Source organism: Sceloporus undulatus, chromosome 5 (assembly GCF_019175285.1).
Source record: "Sceloporus undulatus isolate JIND9_A2432 ecotype Alabama chromosome 5, SceUnd_v1.1, whole genome shotgun sequence".
NCBI classification, from domain to species: Eukaryota; Metazoa; Chordata; class Lepidosauria; order Squamata; family Phrynosomatidae; genus Sceloporus; species Sceloporus undulatus.
The window spans coordinates 28,091,752-28,116,129 of record NC_056526.1 but is presented as its reverse complement, the minus strand read 5'-3'; the positions used below and the strand labels follow the sequence as shown (position 1 = coordinate 28,116,129).

At 39.4% G+C, this 24,378-nt stretch overlaps 1 protein-coding gene across 5 annotated transcripts in view; it reads right to left on the bottom strand.

The window, feature by feature from the left end:
• The window catches only part of STAB2 (stabilin 2), a 98,597-nt gene extending 87,366 nt beyond the window's left edge, over nucleotides 1–11,231 (bottom strand). For 4 of the 5 annotated variants that reach the window (XR_006103970.1, XM_042467108.1, XM_042467109.1 and 1 more), the window contains exons 1-6: nucleotides 10,959–11,231; nucleotides 9,353–9,486; nucleotides 5,878–5,993; nucleotides 2,705–2,790; nucleotides 2,280–2,349; nucleotides 87–182 (exon numbers count right to left, since the gene is read on the bottom strand). Coding sequence is in view for 4 of the 5 variants with exons in the window: in XM_042467108.1 (XP_042323042.1) it covers nucleotides 87–182; nucleotides 2,280–2,349; nucleotides 2,705–2,790; nucleotides 5,878–5,993; nucleotides 9,353–9,486; nucleotides 10,959–11,039 (583 nt within the window). In the remaining variant the exon portion in view is untranslated. The remainder of the gene's footprint in view (nucleotides 1–86; nucleotides 183–2,279; nucleotides 2,350–2,704; nucleotides 2,791–5,877; nucleotides 5,994–9,352; nucleotides 9,487–10,958) is intronic. The other variant, XM_042467111.1, reaches the window with a different exon arrangement.
• Between the last annotated feature and the right edge of the window lie 13,147 nt (nucleotides 11,232–24,378).

Here is a 24,378-nt window from a genome sequence, read left to right as displayed (position 1 = left end):
TGCCACTATATGATGATTTGGTTGTTAACCTGTGACATTCCAGCTCTTGTATATATCCATGAATATAAACATTAACATTTACTTACGTTGATCACATCTAGGACCTTTATATCCAGATAAACATGTGCACTTGCCATCTCCAGTTATTCCACTGTTGCATATTCCATGAACACAGTTGCATTCTATGGATAAGAGTGAAGTCTTTAAGATAGCCAATGATATTTAAACTATATACATAGTTCCAGAAATACTTTAATAAGTAAAATATTAAAAACTCAGTGGTATATGCTAATGAGTCTCCATGTGGAATACGTACATGCTAGTCCATATCAACCACTTCACCTCCAGCCTGCCTATAGCTGCTTATAGTACACAACTTTGTGAGAAGGCCCAACATAGGAGAGAGATTGGTTGAATGTACAGTTGTTCACTTATTCTTAAACTTGTTGTGGTGATGTATCGAGGAACTTCCTAATCCTGTGTCAGCAAAATGCAGTTATGATTGCCAGAAAAACGATCTCACGTTAAGGCACATTCTGAATGACTTACCCTTAAGTAAATGTATATTGCTTAAAAGTTCACACTTATTAATCATGCTGATACCATTATTGTTGAACTGTGATATTTATATATTTTCCTCTACAAATGATTATACTATTCAACTTTAAGAGACGGATGTATTTAAAGGCAACAGAGACTGATTACATTTAAAGGTGTATTTAAACATTGGGGATAGTAACCTAAATGGTTTTCCCCATGTCCATTTGGCTGAAGTTGGGGTTTGAACCTCAATTCTAAATTGAACATATTGTCCCCTGGCACACATCAGTTTCCATTTACCAGAACTGATCTACTTAGAAACAGTTCACAGAAAACATCAGCTGCATTGCATAGGAAATATCTGTAGGAAACGTCTACAATACATTCTCAGTGTGTCAGCAGCACCCACTAACCTTGACCTTTGCAGTTTTACTCTATACATAGATCATAACTATCTACAGGAAACATACTTGTATCCAAGAACTTGAAAGAAGACTGGTGCACAGAGGGCTGCAGTTGGTTAAATGTTGCAGAACGTCCTGTATGTTACAGGACCATAGGTACAGCACAGTTGTTTTCTGCTGCTTAAGAGGGTAGGGTCCAAATTAATGAATTCGAACTATAAGGAAGGAGACATGAACTGAACACTAAGAAGAACTTTCTGATGGTAAGAACTCTTTGATATAGATCAGCTTAGAAGATGGAGGACCCTCCTTCTTTGGACATTTACAAACAGAAGCTCAGTGGTCACCTGCCAGGGATGTTTTAGCTGTGGATTTCTTACATTGGCAGGGATCAGATCAGATGACACATGGGGTCCCTTATACTTCTGTAATTCCATGATTACACATAGCTTTTGGTATCATGGCAATTGCTGTAGGCTGTGATAGCCAGAATTCAAGTTTGTGGGGGTTTACTTTGCTAGAACTAGTCCAACAAAATGGAAGTTCAGGAGACTGAGCTGATTACCCTTTTTTTTTTTGCCTCCCATACACTAGGTATGAGAGCAACCAATATAGACTACAAATCTATATCTGGGTTATGACAGCGATCAATGATTTGAACACTAAAATTCATTAAATCGTTAAAGCCTGAAAACTGGTTGATGGAGGGGTATGAATACTTGCTCAAAGGCATTTGGTTTATTATTTTTTTACAAGAGAGCTAACAAGACAAAAATGTGGCTTACAGATGAGGCTGACAAGCAATTAGCTCAAGGCCAGCTATGGCTGGGAAAAGAAAAGTAACTTGTAACTTGGTGCACTATTGTTAAAATAGAGGCAGTCAGAAGGGTTCACTGATCTACCAGTTAATTCTGAACTTCCTTCTACCCCTTTTCTGGGTAAACATGAACCTTGGAGATAGCATGACTACATAACTGAATTGTCAAGAAGTAGTGAGCATTCATTTGGAAGGAATTCCTTTATTTGGAAGGACCTGGAAACAACTGTATTTCTCAGGTATATCTTGTTGCAAGAAACAATCCACAGACAGCTTTTCTACCACACAGCGGTCACAGTTCTTCATTCCTTTGGACAGCAGTACACTAGATTTCTCAGATCATGGATCCTGCTCATGGGAGTCATGATTTGATAATAACAACAGGTTTTCTTTGAAGTTTTGAATGCTGCAATAATGCATGTAGTAACTTATCTGGGCAGTATATTAAGCAGTAATAGTGATACAACTTTAATTTGCAATCTATTTCATTTAGTTTCTAAAATCCAAAGCAGTCACACCTGATGTACAGTTTGGTCCATAAAGATTGTCTTCTGCACATTTTTCACAGGCAGTTCCACCAAATTCTTTCTGTAACAGTAAGAATACGTGTGGTTGTGAAGAAGTAACATCAAGGGGGGGGGGGCACAATAAACTGCTATCCTTACCAAACTGGCTAAGGGTGAAAACTTATTGAATCTCAGAGATAATTCAAGTGTCTGGTGGCAGAATTCTATAGGGATGCTGCCACAGTTGATTGCCTGCAGCAAGGATCTAGACCTTATGACCACTGAGGTTCCTTCCACCTCTTTCTCTTTTTGAATAAACTCACTATAAGCATTACTCTTCCTTCAGTGCCTTTCCCCAGGTCTAATAATGTTAATATTTCTGATGTTATTTACATAATGATGATGACAACAATCACATTAAATACACAAACATATACCTGACATGTGCAGGTTCCATTCCCGAAAACACCTTGAAAGCAATGCCCTTTGTTATTACATGGTGACACTGCTCCACCTGGACATTCTGGAAATGAACAATAAACAAAATGCCAATGAGTTTTACAGTAGGCTAGTGAGCTGCTTAAAATCTACTCAGATGTGTATGCTTTTCCCTTATATATAGTTTTATGTTTTAACATTTTTGGGTTCAATAGAAATATATGTATAATGAAATATATATATAATGAAGTGTGTGTGTGTATACACACACACACACACACACAGAGAGAGAGAGAGAGAGAGGGAGAGTATATAATGAAAACCACTACATCATTCCCATTCAGCCCAAACCAGCCAGATCATCCAGAAGGACAACATGGTTGATGATAACAAAAGATATTGACAAGTCTAGGAGAACCTAAAAGGGTTGCATTCTCCTCCTCTTATCTTCATGCTTTCGAGGCTTCTTTAGTCCTCAGACCAAGTTAAACAGATACAGATCATCAGTAACATCCAACTAAATATTAAAAATAAGCAGCCCATTGAAAACTGCTGACAATTCCATTCCATTCCCCTGTTGTTTCTTGTTTTGAAACTACAATAGCCAGTGCTCAATCAGGTCACACTATTACTGCATTGTTCTCCAGTTATACCTTGGCCAAAAAAGCACTTCCTATTACATTTCAGAATGTTCTAGGCTTTATTATCTCCTTTGTGACACACAATACATATCTATCCAGATATAACCCCCACCAGCATGGTGTAGTGGTTTGAGCACTGGACTCTGATTATGGAGACTATGGAAACTGGATGACCTTGGGCAAGTCACATTCTCAGTCTCAGAGGATGGCAATGGAAAAACCCCTCTGAAGTGAATTGCAAAGAAACCCCCATAATAGGTTTGGCTTAGGGTTGCTATAAGTCAGAAAACACACAGCAATAATAACAAAGTTCATTGGGACCTAACCCCCAGTTCAACATTGCATTATAGGACTGCAAGCTAAGGCTACAGCCTTTAGTACAATGCAAGGGCATAAATTCCATTCATTTCCATGATACTTGCTTCCAGATTAACATGTGTAGAATAGCATCTATTAAAGGCTTCCTTTGTTTCATCCCACCACCCAGTAATCACTACTTTCTGGTCTAGTCCTGATTGAATGCCAATCATAGGTAACCCCCCCCCCAAAAAAAAAACACCAAAAAAACTTCAGTGTAATTATGTAATGATGCAAAGCGATTACAAAATAAATTTATGAAATGAACCTTTCAAAGTTCTCTTTAAAAATCCATGAACAAGGTAGTTGTAACCATTTTAAAAGACAAGGTATTGTTTTATAGTATTCTAGAGCAGTGGTTCTCAAACCGTGGGTCAGCATGAGAGTTGCTCAAGGTTAGGTGTGAAACTTGGAGGCACTGTTCCTTCTCCTCCTCCACAAACTTTTTTTGTGTTGAGTTAAATATTGAATTTATGTAAATAAAACTGTTCTAATTTGAATGTTTTTCTTACAAAATATTAAAATACAAATATACATGACTGAATGAATGTGTGTGTGAAAACATGCACACTAAATAAAATATTTTTATTCATATGTCAAGTGGGGGTTGGTGACATCCACATGCAGATGTAAAGGGCGATCCCAAGGGTAAAACATTTGAGTACCACTGTGCTATAGTATGGAAAGTGGTAGACTAGACATTAGGGTTGCCAGTTTTTTTTATAAAGGATCTGCCTAATTTGAGGGTTGGAGAGCCTGTATTTTTATATAGACTGAATGAGAATTCACAAATTCAGTAGTTGGGGATGTGGGCATTTTGAGGAAAGAGAAGACCAAGTTGCAGAAGCTTACTGCCAATATAGATAGCTATGAATTTTAATAAAGACAGAAAATTGTCAATTCCACATGTCATGATGTTGGATGGTCCAATTATTTAGAAAACCTGGCAACTCAAGTGGAAACAAAAGAAAGGGCCTTCTTTTTTTGCTGCCCCCAGGGTCTGGAGCTCCCTTCTAAGAGAGGCTATCCTTTTTGGAATGAAGAGAAGACCTTTTCCTTTTGTCAGTCCTCTGAGGACAAATTGCTCATTGGAAAGGGCCTTTAGTATTTTGTCTTTATTTAGAGTTTTACTTTCTTTAATGAACATGCTTTTAATTGCTTTTATTTTGATTAATATTTTAATCTATTAGTTGTATCTGCTTTAACCTTTCTAAGCGTCAGGCCATTGCTCAGTATTATTTAAAACACCCCTCCTCCCCTTGGTGCCCTCCAGGTACATAGGGCCACAACCGCTGCTAACTAACCCAGAATGGCTGATGGCTGTACAATCCAGGTATGATGATAGTTTAGTCCTACACATTTGGAAGGTGCCAAATAAAAAGAGACTGGTCTGTACACTGAGTTGTCACTTGGCAGTAGCTGTCCAGGATTTTAGACAGGGAGGGAGGGTTGGGCCGGGGTCTTGTGGGTCTTGTTGTTTTTGTTGTTGTACATTGTATTAACTCTGCTGTTACCTGCCTTGATCCTCAAAGCAGAAGAGGTGGGATATAAATAAATATTTATTATTATTATTATTATTATTATTATTATTATTATTATTATTAGACAGGTGGTTTTCCTAACCTGTCCTAGGGATTGAATGTGAGACCTTTTATACACAGAGAACATATTATGTGCCTTACCTAAATAATTCAAAAGTGTGTTCTTAATGTGCTTTTTCTTGATAAATCTCTAACAAGGCATATCTGGTGTTTAATAATTATTAAATAATAACTAAATAAGAGGCAGTGTTGTATAGTGGTTTGAGTGTTGGACTACAACTCTGAAGACCTGGGTTCTAACCCCTGTTTGGCCATGGAAATCCACCGGGTGACCCTGGGCAAGTCACACTCTTTTAGCCTCAAAGGATAGTAAATGCAAACCTCCTCTAAATAAATATTGCCAAGAAAACCTAGTGGTACATTTGCCTTAGGATCTCCATTAAAGTTCAGAACTACTTGAAGGCACACAACAACAACCGCAAAAATACCTAAATAATTTTCAGATATCTGGGATTAAAGAAAGATTAAACTGCAGTTTTGGATTTCTGAAAGAAAGACAAGAAAAAAGAACACTCTCATTGTTGTTGTTGTTGTTTTTGACACATGAATATATGCCATTAAAGTGCTTTTTACCTAAGCAGTCTGGTCCCCAATATCCTTGGCAACATTGAGGCTGCAGGAACTCCCTCACACATATATGTCGACATCCTGAGAGAGTGAGAGTGAAAGCCCTGATTTCAAGATCATATCTGCAAGTAAAGGATTGAAGGCTTATTAAACTTTTTAGTGCCTTTACGTGAGCCCTGTTAGGGATCTTATTCACATCAATTAACAATTTGTAAGCTACTCTGAGAGCATTTCTAAAGACTGGGATATAAATATAATCACTCACTCAATCAATCATATTCCCAGAATGCATGAAAGGAGCACCATTTACACTAGGTTCTAATCTTATATTTTGGGAGTTGGATGTCTGAAGTGATAATTTCCATACGTTCATAATAATAAATTTGGGATCTTTGCAATTTTCTCCAATACTCCAGCACTCTCATGGGAAGTATTGCATCTGTGAGGCTTACCTTTTCTCCCTCAGAGCTCTAACAGGCCATTAGAAGTCATGTTCTTCTTTTGGAACTTAGTTACTAATTATACATTTCTTTTAACATGTTCTGTAAATGAACATATTTTCCCCCTATAATTTTATATTTTTTATATTTTTATCTGCATTCAAAAGGGAACTCAGTTACCCACAATAGCATTCTGGTACAGCAAAAGGCAGGAAAATAAAAACACAAAAGGAGGAAAAATAACCACATAGTTGTCCATTTCTTTAGAAGTTGGCTAAATATAAGTCCAGTTGTAAATTTCATTTAAACATCACTTTTTCAAGTGTTGCAAACTTTATTAGATCTGTCCATTGGATCACAGGTGGGGAAAAAAATCTTTCCAGTAACCGAGTATCAGTCTTTTAGCAGTCAAAAGGGCACAGGAAATGCAGATTAGAAATGTACTTCTATGTGCAAATATCACAAGATGAATGAAAGGCTGAGGGCAATTGTGCATATTGCTTATTTAACCTGTAGTCCTCTACTAACCATTTTTCTGGGGTCCCTAATTACAGACATAGGGTTTATGAGACGGCCATGGTCGCCTTGGTCGATGATCTCCGTCTGGGCATCGACAGGGGAAGCGTGTCCCTGTTGGTGCTCTTGGACATCTCAGCGGCTTTCGATACCATAGACCATGGTATCCTTCTGGGGCGCCTGGCTGAGGTGGGAATCGGGGGCACTGCGCTCCAGTGGTTCCGTTCCTACCTCTCTGGGAGGTCCCAGATGGTGCAGCTGGGGGACGTGTGCTCCAGCGAGCGGGCCCTTAAAACCGGGGTCCCTCAAGGAGCCATTCTGTCTCCTATGCTATTTAACATTTACATGAAACCGCTGGGAGAGATCATCCGGAGACATGGGGCGCGGGGTTATCAGTACGCTGATGACACCCAAATTATTTTCTCTATGTCTCCGACTGATGCAGTGACTGGGGATGGCGTCTCTCCTCTCGTGGCCTGTCTAGAGTCAGTAATGGGCTGGATGAGGGAAAACCGACTCAAATTGAATCCAGAGAAAACGGAGGTACTAGTGATAGGTTCTCCTGGTCCAGGAATGGAGGTGGTTCCACCTGTCCTGAACGGGGTCACGCTCCCTGTGAAGGACTCCGTTCGCAGTCTGGGGGTGCTTCTTGACTCGTCCCTTCGCCTGACTGCTCAGGTGAATGCGACGGTCAAGAGCACCTGTTATCAGCTTCGGCTGATTCGCCAGCTGCGCCCATACCTGGCCCAGAGGGACCTAGAAACTGTTGTACATGCTCTGGTAACTTCGAGACTGGATTTCTGCAACGTACTCTACATGGGGCAACCCTTATACCAAACTCGGAAGCTGCAAATGGTGCAAAACATGGCAGCCCGGCTGGTCACTGGCGTATCCAGGACCAGCCACATAACACCTGTGCTAAAAGATCTTCACTGGCTGCCCATTCGCTTCCGAGCTCAATATAAGGCGTTGGTTATTACCTATAAAGCCCTAAATGGCTTGGGCCCAGGATTCCTGAAGGACCGCCTCTCCCCGTACATTTCGCCTCGCACCCTCAGAACATCTGGGCAGCAACTCCTGAAGGTGCCTGGGGCTAAGTTGGCTGTTACAGCCAGAAGATCTTTTTCCACAGCTGCCCCAGCCCTTTGGAACACGCTGCCCACGGAGCTCCGCTCATCTTCCACCCTGGCCCAATTTAGGAAGGGTCTAAAAACCTTCCTATTTAATCAGGCATTCCCCGACTAAATATCCTGTGGGCCTCCCTCCTCTCTCGTGGCCGTGAGGTTGGGCTAAGGGGTTGTTTTTATTGTTTTTAGGATTGTTGTTTATATATGTGCTTTTAACCTGTATGTTGTTGCACTTTGGTGCATTTTGTTAGCCGCCCTGATCTTTTGGAAGGGCGGGGTATAAATAAAAATTTTATTATTATTATTATTATTATGCCTGTTGGGCTAGCCCAAGACATTTTGCTGTTAAAGGTAAGGTAAAAGGTGGTGCCTCCTCTATGCTATGGACAGAACCTGATTGGTTAGCTGGCTGAACTTTTCTATATTGGTAATGGAGTAGGGGGTCACACCTGTGGTAAACATCAGTCTCAGTGGATTGAAGACAAGCTGTGTGATCCAGCTCTGACCTTCAAAGGAAAGGGGGGAAAAAGCTAGGGGACTCAGGAAGAACAGATATGGGAGAAACCTCATTCTGCCCAATAGGAAGGCCAATCCTGTATGTATGCATATGTTTATGTTTATCATTAACCATTCCTGACATTTAAATGCATACAGTGAGCACCCACTGTTGAGAAGGTGGCGATGGAACTTCCATTGGCAATGTCCTTTCTTGCTCACTCAGCACCACACTAGTCCTACCAGGTGTACTCTCCTCCTGGGCTGTCACCCAGTGTAGTCTGCACCCCTTGCACCCCCTAGTGACACACCTACCTAGAGTTCTCCTCCACATGCATCCTGGGAAAAGAGTGTTCCTAAAAGCACAGAGAAACTACCAACAAATACAGTTGTATATGTGGAGATCGTTTCAGTCCATACACCAAGATACACACACACACACACACACACACACACACACGGAGACAGATTCAACTATTTTGATACCTTCTTTGGAGACTTTGCTGCCTGGCATGGAACAACAAATGCCAACCCCCCACAAGTCAATTTACATTGTATTCAATGCCAACTAGGTTATTTTGGCACATGTGGTAGAAAATCTCATGATCACCTATCCTCACCCTACCTTGCAGTAAAAATACAGTAATACCCAAATTAACAAAATATTGCCCTTTCAAAGAATAAAAAATCTGCTCCTTTAGGTGGCTGGTCCTGGTCCTGATAGCTACCATTGTACATGTTCATTGAAGGTGTATAAAATATCACCAACGGAGCAGCTTCTGACTGAGAAATAAGTCCACCCTCCACATGAACTTCAAATCTACAGATATTGTGTAGCCCATTCAGTTGGAAAACATCTCTTTCAGAATAGGGGGAAGTCAAATTAACAAAAGAATTATGTACCTGCAGTCACGTATCCCAGAGTTATTGGTAATTTTGGTATAACCTTCAGGACACTGTATTTCATAGTTGAGAGAGCAAGATCTGCATTTGGTTTTGGTGGTAATAAGTGTCTTCTTATCACAAATGTTCTTCCTCTAAAGGAGGGAAGAAGACAAGTTGAAGAGTATAGGGTTGCCAACTTTTTAGTGAGGCATTATCACTACTCCTTTAAAAACAGTTTCAGTTACAGAAATTAACAGTGGTTTCTAGACTGTTTTGAGTATCATTAACTTTGTCACTAATTTTATTTAACAGATGTGTGATAGTCTGGATGTCTTCCCTCATGAGGCAGCTAATAGCATAACTGGTGATGAATAACTATATATTAACATCCCACAGTATTAAAACAGTACAATAATAGTAACAATAGAAGAACAGCAACAGAAGCAATAGATTAAAACACAGCATCATAAAATTATTCAAAGATGGGAGGATCTGTATTTCTCTGTTCCAATTTGACTTATGGCTGAGCTGTTTCTTTTGGTTTAGGCAGCTATATTTAGTTGGATAGATACGTTCATAGCTATTTTATCTGTTTTCATTGAGATACATACACTGAAAAGTATGTCCTAATGTATTTAGTAAGATTTATTCACAACTGAATATATTACCCCGAAATATATCATTTTAACAAAATATTTGGTATCAGCCAAGAAATACTGAGCTCTAGAATTAACTTCAGAATTCATCACAAAATCTCAGATTTTTTTTTATTGGCTGGTTTGGACTAATAAAGTAAAGGTAAAGGTAAAGGTTTTTCCTTGAAAAGATTGTCTAATTGTGCTCAACTGTATTTACTCATAAATCATAATGTCCACATATCACTGAATCTTATGGTAATAGTTGTGACATAAACAACTGGCAAAATTAAAATTACCTTTAAATTACAATATCATATGCATAGAATAAATGCTTTTACGTATATACATAGTTTCACGTGACTGAAGTGAAAGTTTGGTAAAATGTAATTTTTCAAAATTAATTAAAATTTATTAAAAAAAATTTTTTTTTTTCAAATTTGACATATTAATTAAAAAAAAAAAAAGCCTAGGGCCTCTCTTTTCTCCTCCCACTGATCCTCACCCCACTCACACCATCTCTTCAGCATTTTAAAGAAATACAGGCAAATGCCACAGCCTGTTTTGGTGAAAATACAGATGTTTGAGGAGCAATGGTGTTACCCCCCTTTAGTGTGTTGCCTGGTGTGCTCCACACACCCCTAGTGACACCACTGATGGAGAGAGTCTATGCAGGAAAGTAGATCTTGAAACATTTACTTTTTTGGACTGCAGGTCTTAGAATCCTCCAAAGGTCTGGGGATTCTAGAAGGTATAGTTCCCCCTCTCTGCCAAAAAAGAAATTTCCCAAGAGATTGTGATCCCATTTCTCCTCTATATGTCAAGTAAATAAGAATTCAAAATGACTGCTGCTTTTAACAAGTATAAAACTAAATTTGACAAGGCAAATCTTCACCTGTAGGTACATCTTCTTTCTGTGAAGGCCGATAGTAAGGCAGTCCCACTGTAAGCCTCATATATAAAAACAAAAAACAAAACCCACTTCTTACCTGCTCAGCAATTTCTATTAAACTGAAGGTATTTGCAGTCAAGGATGTTAGAAAGAAGAAGACTGTCAAATGCTTACTCATAATGAAAAAAAGAGCTGGTTATCACAACTATCAATGTTATAGCAACAAAGCTTCTCCCAAATGCTGCTATGCTTAGTTCATCCACATTATTAGACAAATATCCATGTAGTTCCAATAACACAGCTTTTCTTTCTCTTTCTCCTGAAACAAGCTAAGATTGAGGAGCATGTGAAATATGACCAGAGACAGGAAAGGCTATTCAAAGGCAAAGGGCTGGTGATGAGAATGCTCACAGCAAATGTAGTTAACACTTCCTAACAGGCATCCTGCCAGACATTACTGTGTGGTCCCTTCTCTGCTAATTCCCTCATTTCCAGTTTCTAGCACTGGTGACAGCACAGTTCCAAGGACACTGACTGGTAACAGAAGATAACATTCTGGACATGAGTGACCTAAATTCAAAAAGGGGCTGCTAAACACAGTAGATTGTGTCCTAATCTTTCTTAAATGAAGTATAATCTGATACAACTGGGTTTGTCGTCTTTGAAAAGATGTGCACAAAAGAGTGGTGTAGTGGTTTGACTATGACTCTGGAGATGGGGGTTTGAATCCCTGCTCAACTATGCAGGGACGTAGCCAAGGGGGGGGGGGTTTCTAGGGGTCTGGACCCCCCCTTCCCTTGAAAAAAGAATGGTGTGTGCTGCTGTGCCGCCGCAGCCAAACCCCATTATAATGGTGGCACTTAGTCTGGACCCCCCCCCCTTTCCTAAAATCCTAGCTATGTCCCTGAACTATGGAAACCTACTGGATGACTCTCTTTCAAACTCAGAGGAAAGCAAAGGCATTGGCAATCCTCCTCTGAACAAATCTTGCCAAGAAAACCCTGTGATAGGTTCATCTTAGGGCCACCATAAGTTAGAAACAACTTGAAGGCACCCAATAACATGTAAGAATTGAGCTTCCACTTACAGTATTGCTGAATGACAGGCCATCAGAGATAAATCAGGCAATATTGTTAACTGTTCAGTTAGTTACTGAAAGTTGTTTTCTTCTGGATCAGTCATGGTACTGGCCTTACCATTAGGCAGAATACAACGTTGCCTGAGGCAGTACATTCTGAGTCCCACAAATGTTAGGAAATAGGTATTGTTAATTTTTTTCCTGCCAGAGAGATTCACCAAAATAACATGGCTAGCCTTGAACATTCTGCATCTTGACTAAGGAAAAGATGTAAGAACTAAGCTGGCTGTCAGCACCACATTGATATGTGCATTAATATGTACAACATGTATTATACTGTAATGGTTCCTTTGGCACTGTCATATTTTATTTCCTTTTTTAGTCACATCGAAGCTCCATTTGCAATCATATATAAGAGCCCATCCTGCTCCTATTTACTGACTTGTGTCAGACCCATTTGTCTGAAAATGGAAAGGACACTGAAAAAAATGGAGTGTGGCTTAAGTGGCTGCTAATCAGTGTCCTTATTAGTACATAGCTATTTCCTTGTAATATTGTCAGCTTTTGCTGTGATAATAATAATAAAAAATAAAAACTACATTTCTCTTTAATTTGGCAAAGATGTCCTCAGCCTTGTAGTTGCAGAAATTGTATTATATTACAGCTTTCCCCAATTGCCTTTTTACCTCTTTCATTAAATCTGTTTGCAGTATCACAATGAATAAATAATAATAATAATAATAATAAAAAAAACTTTATTTATATCCCGCTTTTCTGTTGCTAAACAATCAAAGTGGCTTACATCTAAAAATCATTCCAATATACAATACATTGTACATATAAAAGCCCCATCCCTCCTAAAAAAGAATTAAACACATTAAAATTAAAATTGATCAGTTAAAATAAACTGTTAATAATAATGAATAGGTGAAATACCAGAAGTGCCTTTGATGTGTTAGGACCAAGTTGGTTGGCAATCATATAGACTAACACACTGAAAATTATCCAGAGCTCTTGTCTAATTTCACTGAAAATGGTACAACGTAAGGCAAATTTTGGTCCAGCAGTGACATTCATGCCCCCATTGAACACATTTTGTACTACAAGAGAAATTTGCATGTGCCTATATTTGTAGTCATGTCTGGCTTCTGTCACATCATCCAAAGCTCATCAATGACTGCAACGTAATTGTTAAGAAAATACACCAGTGTCAAGATGATGCTGATGTCATTGTCAATAAAATGTATTATTATTTTCCTATACCTGGAAAATGAAGAAGGTGAGATATGTAGGCCAATTATGGTCCCTCACTCCATTTTGCAGCCCTCCCTGAATCCCTCAGGAACAACCTTCTAAACCAGTTTTACCCTAAAACATTCCTGAATGGTGCTAGACTATCCACATTTGTTTTGAATTATTCTGCTCCATGAGCACACGTCACTCCTCTTAAACAGCCAAAAATGAAACCATTTTTGGCTGGTTTGATGGAAATGTCTCCCTGAGGGCCACCACAGGGTTTCAAGAGCAAAAATGGTTTCCCCCATCCCCAAATATTACAGTACATACAATTTCCTCAGCAAAGTAGATGGTTGTGAGCTATCCCTGCTTTAATGCAAACAATTTTAGGGGTGTAGATTGAAGTGGAAAACAAGGCCTATTTATACAATGACGTAAGTGGTTAGAATTCCTAAATTGTACCTCATAGAGATACAAATGGTTAAAACTGGGAATCCTCCTCTGGAAAAGACTGTGGGGGGCACCTAGCTGAACGAGACTATGTGTGAAATGGATCTGGGAGTCCAAGTAGACCACAAATTGAACATGAGTCAACAGTGCCATGTGGCAGCTAACAAGGCCAATGAGATTTTAGGCTGCATCAATAGAAATATATTGTCCAAATCAAGAGACGTAATAGTGCCACTCTATTCTGTTTTGGTCAGGCCCCACCTGGAATACTGTGTCCAGTTCTGGGCATCACAATTCAAAAAGGACACTGAGAACTGGAGCGTGTCCAAAAGAGGGTGACCAAAATGGTGAAGGGTCTGGAAACCATGCACTATGAGGAACGACTTAGGGAGCTGGGGATGTTTAGCCTGGAGAAGAGAAAGTTAAGAGGTGATATGATAGCCCTGTTTAAATACTTGAAAGGATGTCATATTGAGGAGGGAGCTAGCTTGTTTTCTGCTGCTCCAGAGACTAGGACCCAGAGCAATGGATGCAAGCTCCAGGAAAAGAGATTCCACCTCAACATTAGGAGGAACTTCCTGACAGTAAGGGCTGTTCAACAGTGGAACACACTCTTTCCTCAGAGTGTAGTGGAATCTCCTTCCTTAGAGGTCTTTAAACAGAAGCTGGATGGCCATCTGTTGGGGATGCTTTGATTGAGATTTCCTGCATGGCAGGGGGTTGGACTCGATGGCCCTTGCGGTCTTTTCCAACTCTATGATTCTATGAGGGCTGTCAGGATGAGTGCATTCATTCCACAATTTATCTCCACATCACTGCTTTGAGGTTGAATTATCCCCCCCCACCCCCAAATATGCTACTATTATTTGTCGTTCTTCCTCTTGGCTGCTATTTATGAGAAATCTTTGACCAGACTCAGTTTAATACTGTTTTATTTTCATTAGCACATAGGATTAACTACCTGGGATACATATGGATATATCAGTCCTTCTGCAAAATCTTTCATCTCTTTTAATCCTCATTAATAAATGTAGAATGATGGATCATAAAAGCATTCTTGGAAAGTCCCTTGAGTTGATCGATTCTCTGTCTCTGCTTCATGTTCATGTCATCTCTTTCATCTTATACTGTATGACAGTCTGTACATGATCAAATGTAAAATAAATACATCCCAAGATTTTAATAAATTGATGCCTATATGAGAAGAACATGGTTTCCATTGCTTTTGACAATGTCTTAATATACTGCAAGTACAGTGTGAAATTCTTTGTGAGGGAATCTAGTGGGGCAGCTATTTTTAGAATGCATGGAAATGATCATAATTGATTGTGGCTTCATGTCAGATTTGTTTCATGATATCTAGAATAACACTGTAATGCAGAGATTGATTCTTAGACACATCTAACATTCTACACATGGAAACAAATGCACCATTCCTTCCCATTTAGCGCATTTGAGAACCTCTTTCAGTTTATCTTGATACTCCCCTGTATGTGCCCTACGCAGGGAAACATCCACTATTAATCAGCCTCCCCTCACTGGCATATGCATGAATTCCTCTGAGGCTGAAAGAGTGCGACTTGTCCAAGGTCGCCCAATGGGTTTTCGTGACTGAGTAGGGATTCGAACCCTAGTCTCCCAGTGTCCTAGTCTAAAACCTGTAAACCACTATACCACACAGTGGTGCATCCCTCTCCCCCATGAATATTATCCATTTATGAATATTAGTAACCACCAATAGTTAGCACCTGGATAGTGATGATATTTGACACCGAAATGAAAAAAGCACCATCAAACCAAAGCAAAGAAAAAAGAAGTAAGATTTGAATATGCTAATTTATATGCATAGGCACACATTTACAAAGAATTATAATTTTAAATGTAAAAGCAATGCCACATAGCAGGGGAAAACTGTGATCTTGTAGCCACTTAGTTTACTGGTCAGTTGCTGTTGGTGGACAATTTCAAGGTACCTAGTCTCCTTTCTGATGGTTCTTTATGCTCAAACTGGCCCTGGAGACCAGGGTTTGAATCCTGTCTCAGTCAGGCAAACCCATTGGGTGACCTTGTGTAAGTCACACTCTTTCAGCCTCAGAGGATGGCAATGGCAACCCCCTCTGATGAAACTTGCCAAGAAAACTCCATGATAGGTTTGCCTTACAGCTGTCATAAGTTGGAAATTATTTGAAGGCAAATAACCACAAGAAGGCTGAAGAGCCTTTCAGCTAGAGTACATGTTCAAGTAGATGACTGCCTGCAGAAATGCACATGGTCATCCTAACTAAACTTCTGTTTTTTAAAAAAATAAAAATAATGGTGATTTGTAGGTCCACAATGATAGGCTCAGGGGCAGAACAAACAATGTGTCTGTGGCTGTTAAAGGTCCTGTGTGAAATTTGGAAAATGCCATTCCTTGAAGTTATTTTTAATGGCTGCCATCTTAAAGAAGCAATACTGGACTATATGGACAAGTCTTCCAATGTGGTATACAGCAGATTTTAAAACATTAAAAATGATAGGGTGCTAACATAATCCAGTGGCAGGAGATTCCTTGCATGCAGAATTTCCTGGGTTCAGTCATTGGCAAATTCTATTAAAATGCTTTTGCAGGAGGTAATATCAAAGAGTTTGGTAGATAACTGGGAAATCTGCTATTGGTCAGAGTAGATATTAATACTGGGCTATATGGATATGGACTGACCTAGTGAAGGGCAATTTTGAGTGCTACTGAACAAGAATGCATGCATTGTTTTAGACTATATGTGGTTACCTAGAACATTTTCCATCACTTACATACCATGTGCAAGTAGCATTTTACATATCTGCTTTACATAGTACCTAGAGCATTTTGATTGCATAAGTAACTATAACTAACTAAATTTCATATTCATTTATTGAGTTCTCTCTTGCCAGTGCTGTATCATCTCAGTTGTTGTCTCCAAACAGACTTTATCTTGGTGGATAACATTAAACACTTCACATGCACCAAACAAATCAATCTCCAAATGGTAACCTGTCATTGTGATGATCTATTCTTCTTTTCAAATGTTTTAAGTTAAGACAAGGATTTTAAAATTCTAAAAATTATACACAGGAAGTAACAAGTCAGAGAAATTTCCTGCATGATCATCAGTCCATTATGTGATGAGGGAAGTAAACCATTTCCAGAGCCTGCAATGTATACATTTCAGTAGACTCAGCACACCAAAAATGTATACATTGCAGTTATCCTGTCGACCATTGCTTTTCCTTTGTTTTCAACAAGTCTATCTTCTCTCCTTGGCTTTTGTACACAATGCATGATTCATGGGCAGATTGATTTGCCCATAAATGAGTGGAAAACAAAATCCCTTTATTTTCAGCTTGTTGTTGCATGCAACCTCCACACCCCACAAAACAAACACCCACAAAAATTAGTACTTAGTATGTTAGTATGTTATCCTGGGGTTTTCTTGGTAGGAATTATTCAGAGGATGTTTGCCATTGCCTTACTTTAAGGGGGATAGAGTGTGATTTGTCCAAAGTCAACCAGCTGGGTGTATATGGTTGAGCAGAGACTCAAACCCTGGTTTCCTGGAGTCTTACTTCAATATTCAAACCACTACACCCTGCTGGATCTCAGGAGTGATACCCTGAAGTAAAAGACAGAATAAACCAGTCACTGAGAGGAGAAGAGAAGAAGCCAGATGTTTTACTTCTGTTTATATAATCAGCAGCTTTCTAAAATTGTTCCTCATTGGGGTGAGCTTACGTTAGGCAGGGATGTAGCCAAGGGGGGGTGTTCTTGGGGTCTGGACCCCCCCTTCCATTAGAAAAATGAATGATGTGTGCTGCTGCACAGCCGCACCCAAGCACCATTATAATGGTGGCACTTAGTCTGGACCCCCCCCCCTCCTAAAATCCTAGCTACATCCCTGCGTTAGGACAGAGAGCGTATTGATGCACAGAGCAGGCAAGGAAAACTAAAGGGAAGAACAGAAACATAAAAATGTGAGAGAAAGTTGCTTTTTCTTTTTTTAAAGTAATGTTCACATCATATTTCCTGAGTTGCACTAAAAGAAGGAAAGAGAGGAAAACCTAGGAACTCATGTTTCACAAAATATGTTTGCTTTTCTTGTGCCCCTGTTCCTGTTCAGAGCTCACAGATATTTGGGGTCATTGTGACTTCTTTCCTGTTATCCTGTGTCAACCAAAACAGCTTCCAGAAAGGCTAGAAATCATACACTTCCCTTTCCTGTGCAATAACTAAGTTAAAAACAAACAAACCCCAAACAGTTATCATCTAGTCTTCCATTAACTCTCCCATATTCTACTCCCACTGGCTGTAAATATTGTAGGTGATTTCTTGAGGACTTGGGTGCATTGTTAACTCAACTCAGAGAAGCTGCCTTTTGGACTATTAGTCCCACAGGTCTCCCTCCCATTCTGGCTGCTATGCTGGGGAGGGGATTCTGGCAGCTGTCATCCCCCAAAATCTCATTTTCAAGTTCTTAAACATGGCAGACATTTAGGAACTAATTACTTACAGATGTAGTTCCAAGCCCCTGATATTAGTACTCTACTATTATACAGTGTGCCCTTGCCTTATGCGAGGGATCTGTTCCGGACCCCCCCCCCCCCGTATAAGGCAAATAGTGCATATGCTCGAGTCCCATTGAATATAATGGGGCTTGTGCAGGACGCTCCATGTGCTGCACATGCCACAGGCACCCACAGCATTCATTCTCCCATCTCATGGCTTTCAGAGTAAGCCGAAAGCTGTGTATGATGTGGACACACTGTACTTACAGCTATTATTATTATTATTATTATTATTATTATTATTATTAAGCTTTATTTATAAAGCACTGTAAATTTACACTGTGCTGTACATACAATCAATTAAAATAGATAAAATAAGCTTGCCTACAGTGTACTTTCTATGAAAATAATTAAACATAATACATATTAATACATCTTAACATTCAAATGATAAAACATAGCAGACAACAAATTAAAATAATGTTGGATAACAATCATGTAACTTTTAAAAAAGCAACTCTTTCATTGCACATTTCACAAAATAAAAAAAGATGCTTTTTACCTGTCTTGGAAAAAAGTAACCTTTCAAGCTCTGAAAAAAAATGTGAATGGAACAGCATGAGACACAACACAAGTCAGTACTTGAACGACTTGATATTATTCCACCACTTGTGAGGCCAAACTTCTATAACAAGAAAAAACAATAATTGAAACTACACAGTGAAAGGAAGAATGTTTGTCAATGACATATCAGGAAAAGGAATCACTTCCAAGCAACTTGTTGTTTGTAACTAGTTATGTCTAGGTTTTGGCCAATGAAGTGCATTTTATGTAGCTGATGGGCTCTTGTACCATAGCAGAATCCACCAATGATTCTTGTCCTGCTCTTTAGCCATTTACCAATGCTTTCCTGCCTACAAATGCTGAGTACTTGTATCTGGGAGTTGATATTAACTTTTCCTATATGCCCTATTCTGATGCTAAATCAAGGGCTTCGGGGAAATTTTAAAATGATGTGTTCAGCCTGCTCTGAGTTCTTTTGTGTACAGATAAGTCTGAATGAGGGTCCATTCAGGCTTAACTGTGGATAAAGGGTGGGTATGAATTTTGTTTCAGTTCATTTTTGATAAGAATTTGTCAAAATTGGAATTTTGGAGAAAGCAAAACGGACACTTACTCATCCCTAGCGATGACCTTTTCATACTTAGAACCAATATGTCCAGACACCCAGTTTTGTTTTTCCTTTCATTACTGAATTAGGTTTGAGAACTTTCTCTTTAAATAGCTTCCTGTAATGGACCAGAGCACCACTGTATGTGCCATGCCAACATCCAGTGGTATCCTGGCATTGCAGCTTAGGGAAGGATATTTAAAATAGGCAGTGTGGTGTAGTGATTTGAGCAATGGTGTATGACTCTGAGAGACCAGGTTTGAATACCTGCTCAGACATGGAAACCTACTGAGTCACCTTGGGCAAGTCACACTCAGACTCAGGGGTCATTCAGATGTTGTCTTTTTTTAGCATGATGATACAAATAATTTCATTCACGCATTCTGGGTTTTGTTATTCACAGTATGGACATCTCTATGAGTTTGGTTGCTCACACATGCCAACAGTAGAATAAATATGGAGTTGACAATGTGAATGTATTCGAAACATATTCAAGGCATGCAGAGTTTTAACCCAGATCTACTTGCATTGGTTATTCACACTGCTGATGATGTAAATCTTAAAAAACAAACAAACAAAAAACAAAACTCAAGACCCCCCCCCCACCGATATCGATTATCCTGGATTAAGTGGGCTTTTGGATAAAAAAACTTAATTGAGTGCATTCATAATGCATGTGAACAACAAGGATTCAACCTGGATTCATCCTGGATTATTTTCACCATCTGAGGTAAATGTGAACCCCCTCTGAATCATTGCTTTTTTCCTCTTGTATTTTTTTTTATTGTAATGTATTTTTAAAAATATCTGTTAAGATGGAAAGACCAAACATCTGCACAGTGCTTATAGAGGTAGGAGCTTTCAAGGATACATACATACATACATACTACTACTACTACTATTAGTATGTAATCTTTCAGCATCTTTGAGACTAACTGAAAGATAGAATTTGGTAGCATGAGCTTTCGTAGACATGAGCCTAGTTTCTCAGATGCAAAATGCCTAAGTAGTCCAATGCTCAAATGTGCTGCAAGATTCCCTTGCTTACTGATTTTTTAGACTACTGAATACTATTAATATTGTTTCTTTCAGATTCTGTCCCACTTCTCCCCTCTGGAAAGCAGAAAAAGAGAAATAATTTATTTAGCAACAAGAATAAGAACTTTAGCTGAACAAAGTAATTGTGAAATATTTTGAGAAAGACTGTTCTTATATGGGTTTTAGTTTTTTCTCTCCCCCCCCCCCCCCCCCCCCCATAACCAATCGAGCTATTTCTGCTTTCTGGGAATCTGAAGTATTAGCATCAGACTGGCCTTGATTTAGAATCCTCTCCCTACTGTGTAATTTTAAATCCTGGTGTCAGTCACAATGGCAGCCATTTTGTGTGTATGCATTACTGACAGAACAAATGGATTCTGAAAAGCTCAACGGAAGTCTTAGGTCTGAGGAGCTGCAGATGGTATGCTAAGGAATGCTGCGTCTGTTGGAGCCGGCTGCTTTTCATCAGCATTCATGAGGGAAAAGGCAAAGACAGCTGATGGAGAAGAGAATGTGTTTGTGGGGCCTACAGCTGATGATGGCACACACTGTCAATCAAGAGGTAGCCTTATCCACAGATTAGATCCATCTAGCCGCTCCAGCTTGCTTGTTCCCCTTTGTTCTTAAAAGACTCTCTCAGCTGGGGAAATCGCAGACAAAAGCCCCATCTATCTGAGGCAATAGTGCAGAAGGCTTTGCTGAGGAGGAACATTAAGAGAAGCCATATCAGTGAGGCAAGCGACGCTTAGATAATGAGGAGGCCAGAGGACCACCGGCTGCCTTGTATTAGATCTCAAGGGAGTCTGATAATAACTCTTCGAGGCCTCCATTCCTTTCCTTTTACCTAAAGGCTGTGGATGAAATAATAATAATAATAATAATAATAATAATAATAATAATAGGACCAGAGATACATGTATCTATCTCTTGGGGAATGCAGTGTCAAGTAGTGACTTCCCTGCACGAAAGGTCACCCACAATCCAGTTTAATCTTTAATCTGTTGATAATTTTCCTAAACAACACCAAGAGTGCAAAGTGACTGGATACTATCGATATGGTTCTTCATGGTCTTTAAGCACCCATTCTTCTCACAGTAATGCAGCAGCATTGTCTCCTGCCACTCTATGCTTTTGGTTACTTTGGTCTTGCTTGCCTCCAAACCTGAGGTGGAAAAAATAACTTTGGGGACTACATAGATCTGTTTCAAAGAGAATATTTGTCCTTATGGATGAACTAGACCTAGACATCATGAAAATAAGTTTGAGACACTTGTTAATCAAAAACATTCCTTTTTGTCCTGAGTGATAGCTTGGAGAAGCCTAGTTTTGCTAGGTTAGTAGACTCCAGCCTCATCAGTGTTTTCCCATAAAGCATGGATTTTTGACAAATCCTTGCCTTAATGGAAGGAAGGTCAGTTTCCAGACTTCTCAGGGAAGTGCCAACATTTCCTTCAAAAACCTGTTCTGGATGATTTCAGATGCTGCAGCATGGCCCAGTTTAAAAACAGTTTTTAAAAGGCAGCTAAAATATAACCACAACGATAAAAATATAATAATGATGATGTTGAAAAATAGAAAATCATCCATCGGTGTACCCAGCTCTTTCTTCCAACTCCAAGAAAAAGTGAGGGGGGGGGGGGAAGAGAACAAACCTTGGGTAACTATGACTACTACATGCCCCAAATATACCCACCTCACCTTTAAACTGGAATACATGTGAAATGGAACTTTTCTACCAGTAAAAAACAAAACAAAAAAAAAAACAGAACAGTACTGTAACCCAGGCTGACAAATAGATATTTTTTGGTTGCAGGAAATACAGGGATTACACCAGGAGAAAAATGGAACATCAGCAATGATGTGTGAAAGGACTTTCAGCTTTCTGATGCTAACCCTTTCCCTGTATAAAAGCCTTGTGTAAAAGTGACCTCTGACTAGATAAGTTCATTTCCATTCTAAGATCTCTTTCCTATCCTTCCAGTCACCTATGTTGCAAACCTACACCTCTCTTCATGGGCTGTGTGAAAGCTTTTCTTCATGATAATAGTAACTGAGGGACCTCTTTCCCTTGAATACAACCAAGCATTTAAATTTAAAAAGAGAAACAAGCAAACAAACAAAACCTGGATCTCAGCTGCCTGTTGGCCTCCTCCCAACCATTTTTCTCCTTATCAAAGTCAAGCAAACATGTATTCTATTTTAAACTCTTTTTTTTAAAAAACAAACAAACCAGGAATTGGGAAATTGATAATTGGAATGAAGAAAGTTTGAAAAGATGCTATATAATCCACATTCTTCTGCAGCAAAGCTTGAAATGTTACTTTTAAAGCAACATGTTATTAAACTTGTTATAAAGTCCAAAGAAGTGATCTATTAGTGTTGTGTTACAACTGTCGGCTTATTGCATTATGTTACTCATTTCTTCTGCTTACCTTTTCTTCAGTTTAAATCATAAATGATTAGAGAATGGCTTTTTTTTTTGGCTGTATTTGCTGTAATTTAGGGTAATGAACCTTTTAACTATTTCTATGGCTAATCCAGTACCTCCTACAAATCACCCAGACCACAGATCGACTTGGAAATTCCAATCTATCTGTTTCCCATCCCTGCTCTAAATCATATCCCATATGCTCCTTGCCCCTTGTGTCTTCCTTCTTTCCTACTACTCCTGATGTCACACACTGAACAAGAGTTCTCATTCTGCTGCTGCAGTGGCTTGACCAATGTTGCTCTGAAGATAGCACTGCAATCTGGGCATTTTCAACAGTTGCAGTGAAAATTCCTCCCCTTGGAGAACATAGTCCTCCTTTGGGAAAGCAAGAAGGTATAGGGTAGAGGAGGCATGACAATATCCCCCTATCTTTTGGGAATCCTGCCCTTTATGTCTTTTCTGCAGCAGCAGTTGGATCCCCCTGAGGCTGGTGGGGCAGAGGGCAACTTCCCTAGGGGCAAAGCTAAGGGGCTAAGAGACAGAGGCAACTAAATCTATTTTCCTAGACTATCTCCTTCCTTGAAGTGTCCAAATACCTCCTGTGTTGTTTTGTAGGGGTGCTGACAATTAGGTGGATGGTGCCCAGTTTGTCCAAATATCGCAGGATCAAACCTGCATGCCAGGTTTTCAAGTATATAGAGCCAGACTGGAATAGTGGTTTGAATGTTGTACTATGACTCTGGAGATCATAAACACCCATTGGGTGACCCTGGGAAAGTCACACTCTCTCAGCCTCTGAGGATGGCAGTGTCAACTTCCCTCTGAAGAAACCTGCCAAGAAAACTCTATGATAGGTCCTCCTTAGGGTTGCCATTAGTTAAAAAAAAATGACTTGGCGGCACAAAATAACAAAGTGTTGAGTAAAGGAAAGGAAGGCCCATTTCCTTTCACTGTTACCATCCTCCCCCTCAAGCTTATGAAACTGCACACTCATTTCAGTGTGTGAGTAGAAAAGAAAGAGATTTTGCAACTTGACATGGACAAGCTCTCCCCCTGCTCCGCTCTGAAATTGTGAGAAAAGGGCTCTGTTCTTTTGCTTGTTATCAGGTGTGCTGGTTCAGTTGCTCTTTAGAGAGGCCAATGTTAAGAGCATTGCAAGATCTAAAAGTGGTTTGGATAGAACAGTTGATATGCCTAGAAACGTTCTTTCACCCATCAGTTGCATGTCCTGTTGTTGAAAGCAATTTTAAGATACTGCCACCAGGTGGCAGCAGAATAAAAGAAATTGCATCAGAATGCAGCAACTTTACCAACTTTTTGCTTCCTCTTCTTCCCTCCTACAGTATTAGAATCAGTTGTTAACAGACACATTCACTGTATGTTTCTCTACCCTATATTTTAGGTGAGCAGATATTACATTATTCATCACGTTGAACGTGATGAAGATACCTAGAAACTTAGTGGGAATCCTCTCTATACTGTTGTCTCATACACAGTCATAGCGAGGTCTGGGGAGCAATTGAAAAGAAATCATGAAATTAGATATTTTATAGTGAGTCCTCGGAAAAATTCTCACTTAGCAATGAAGTTTC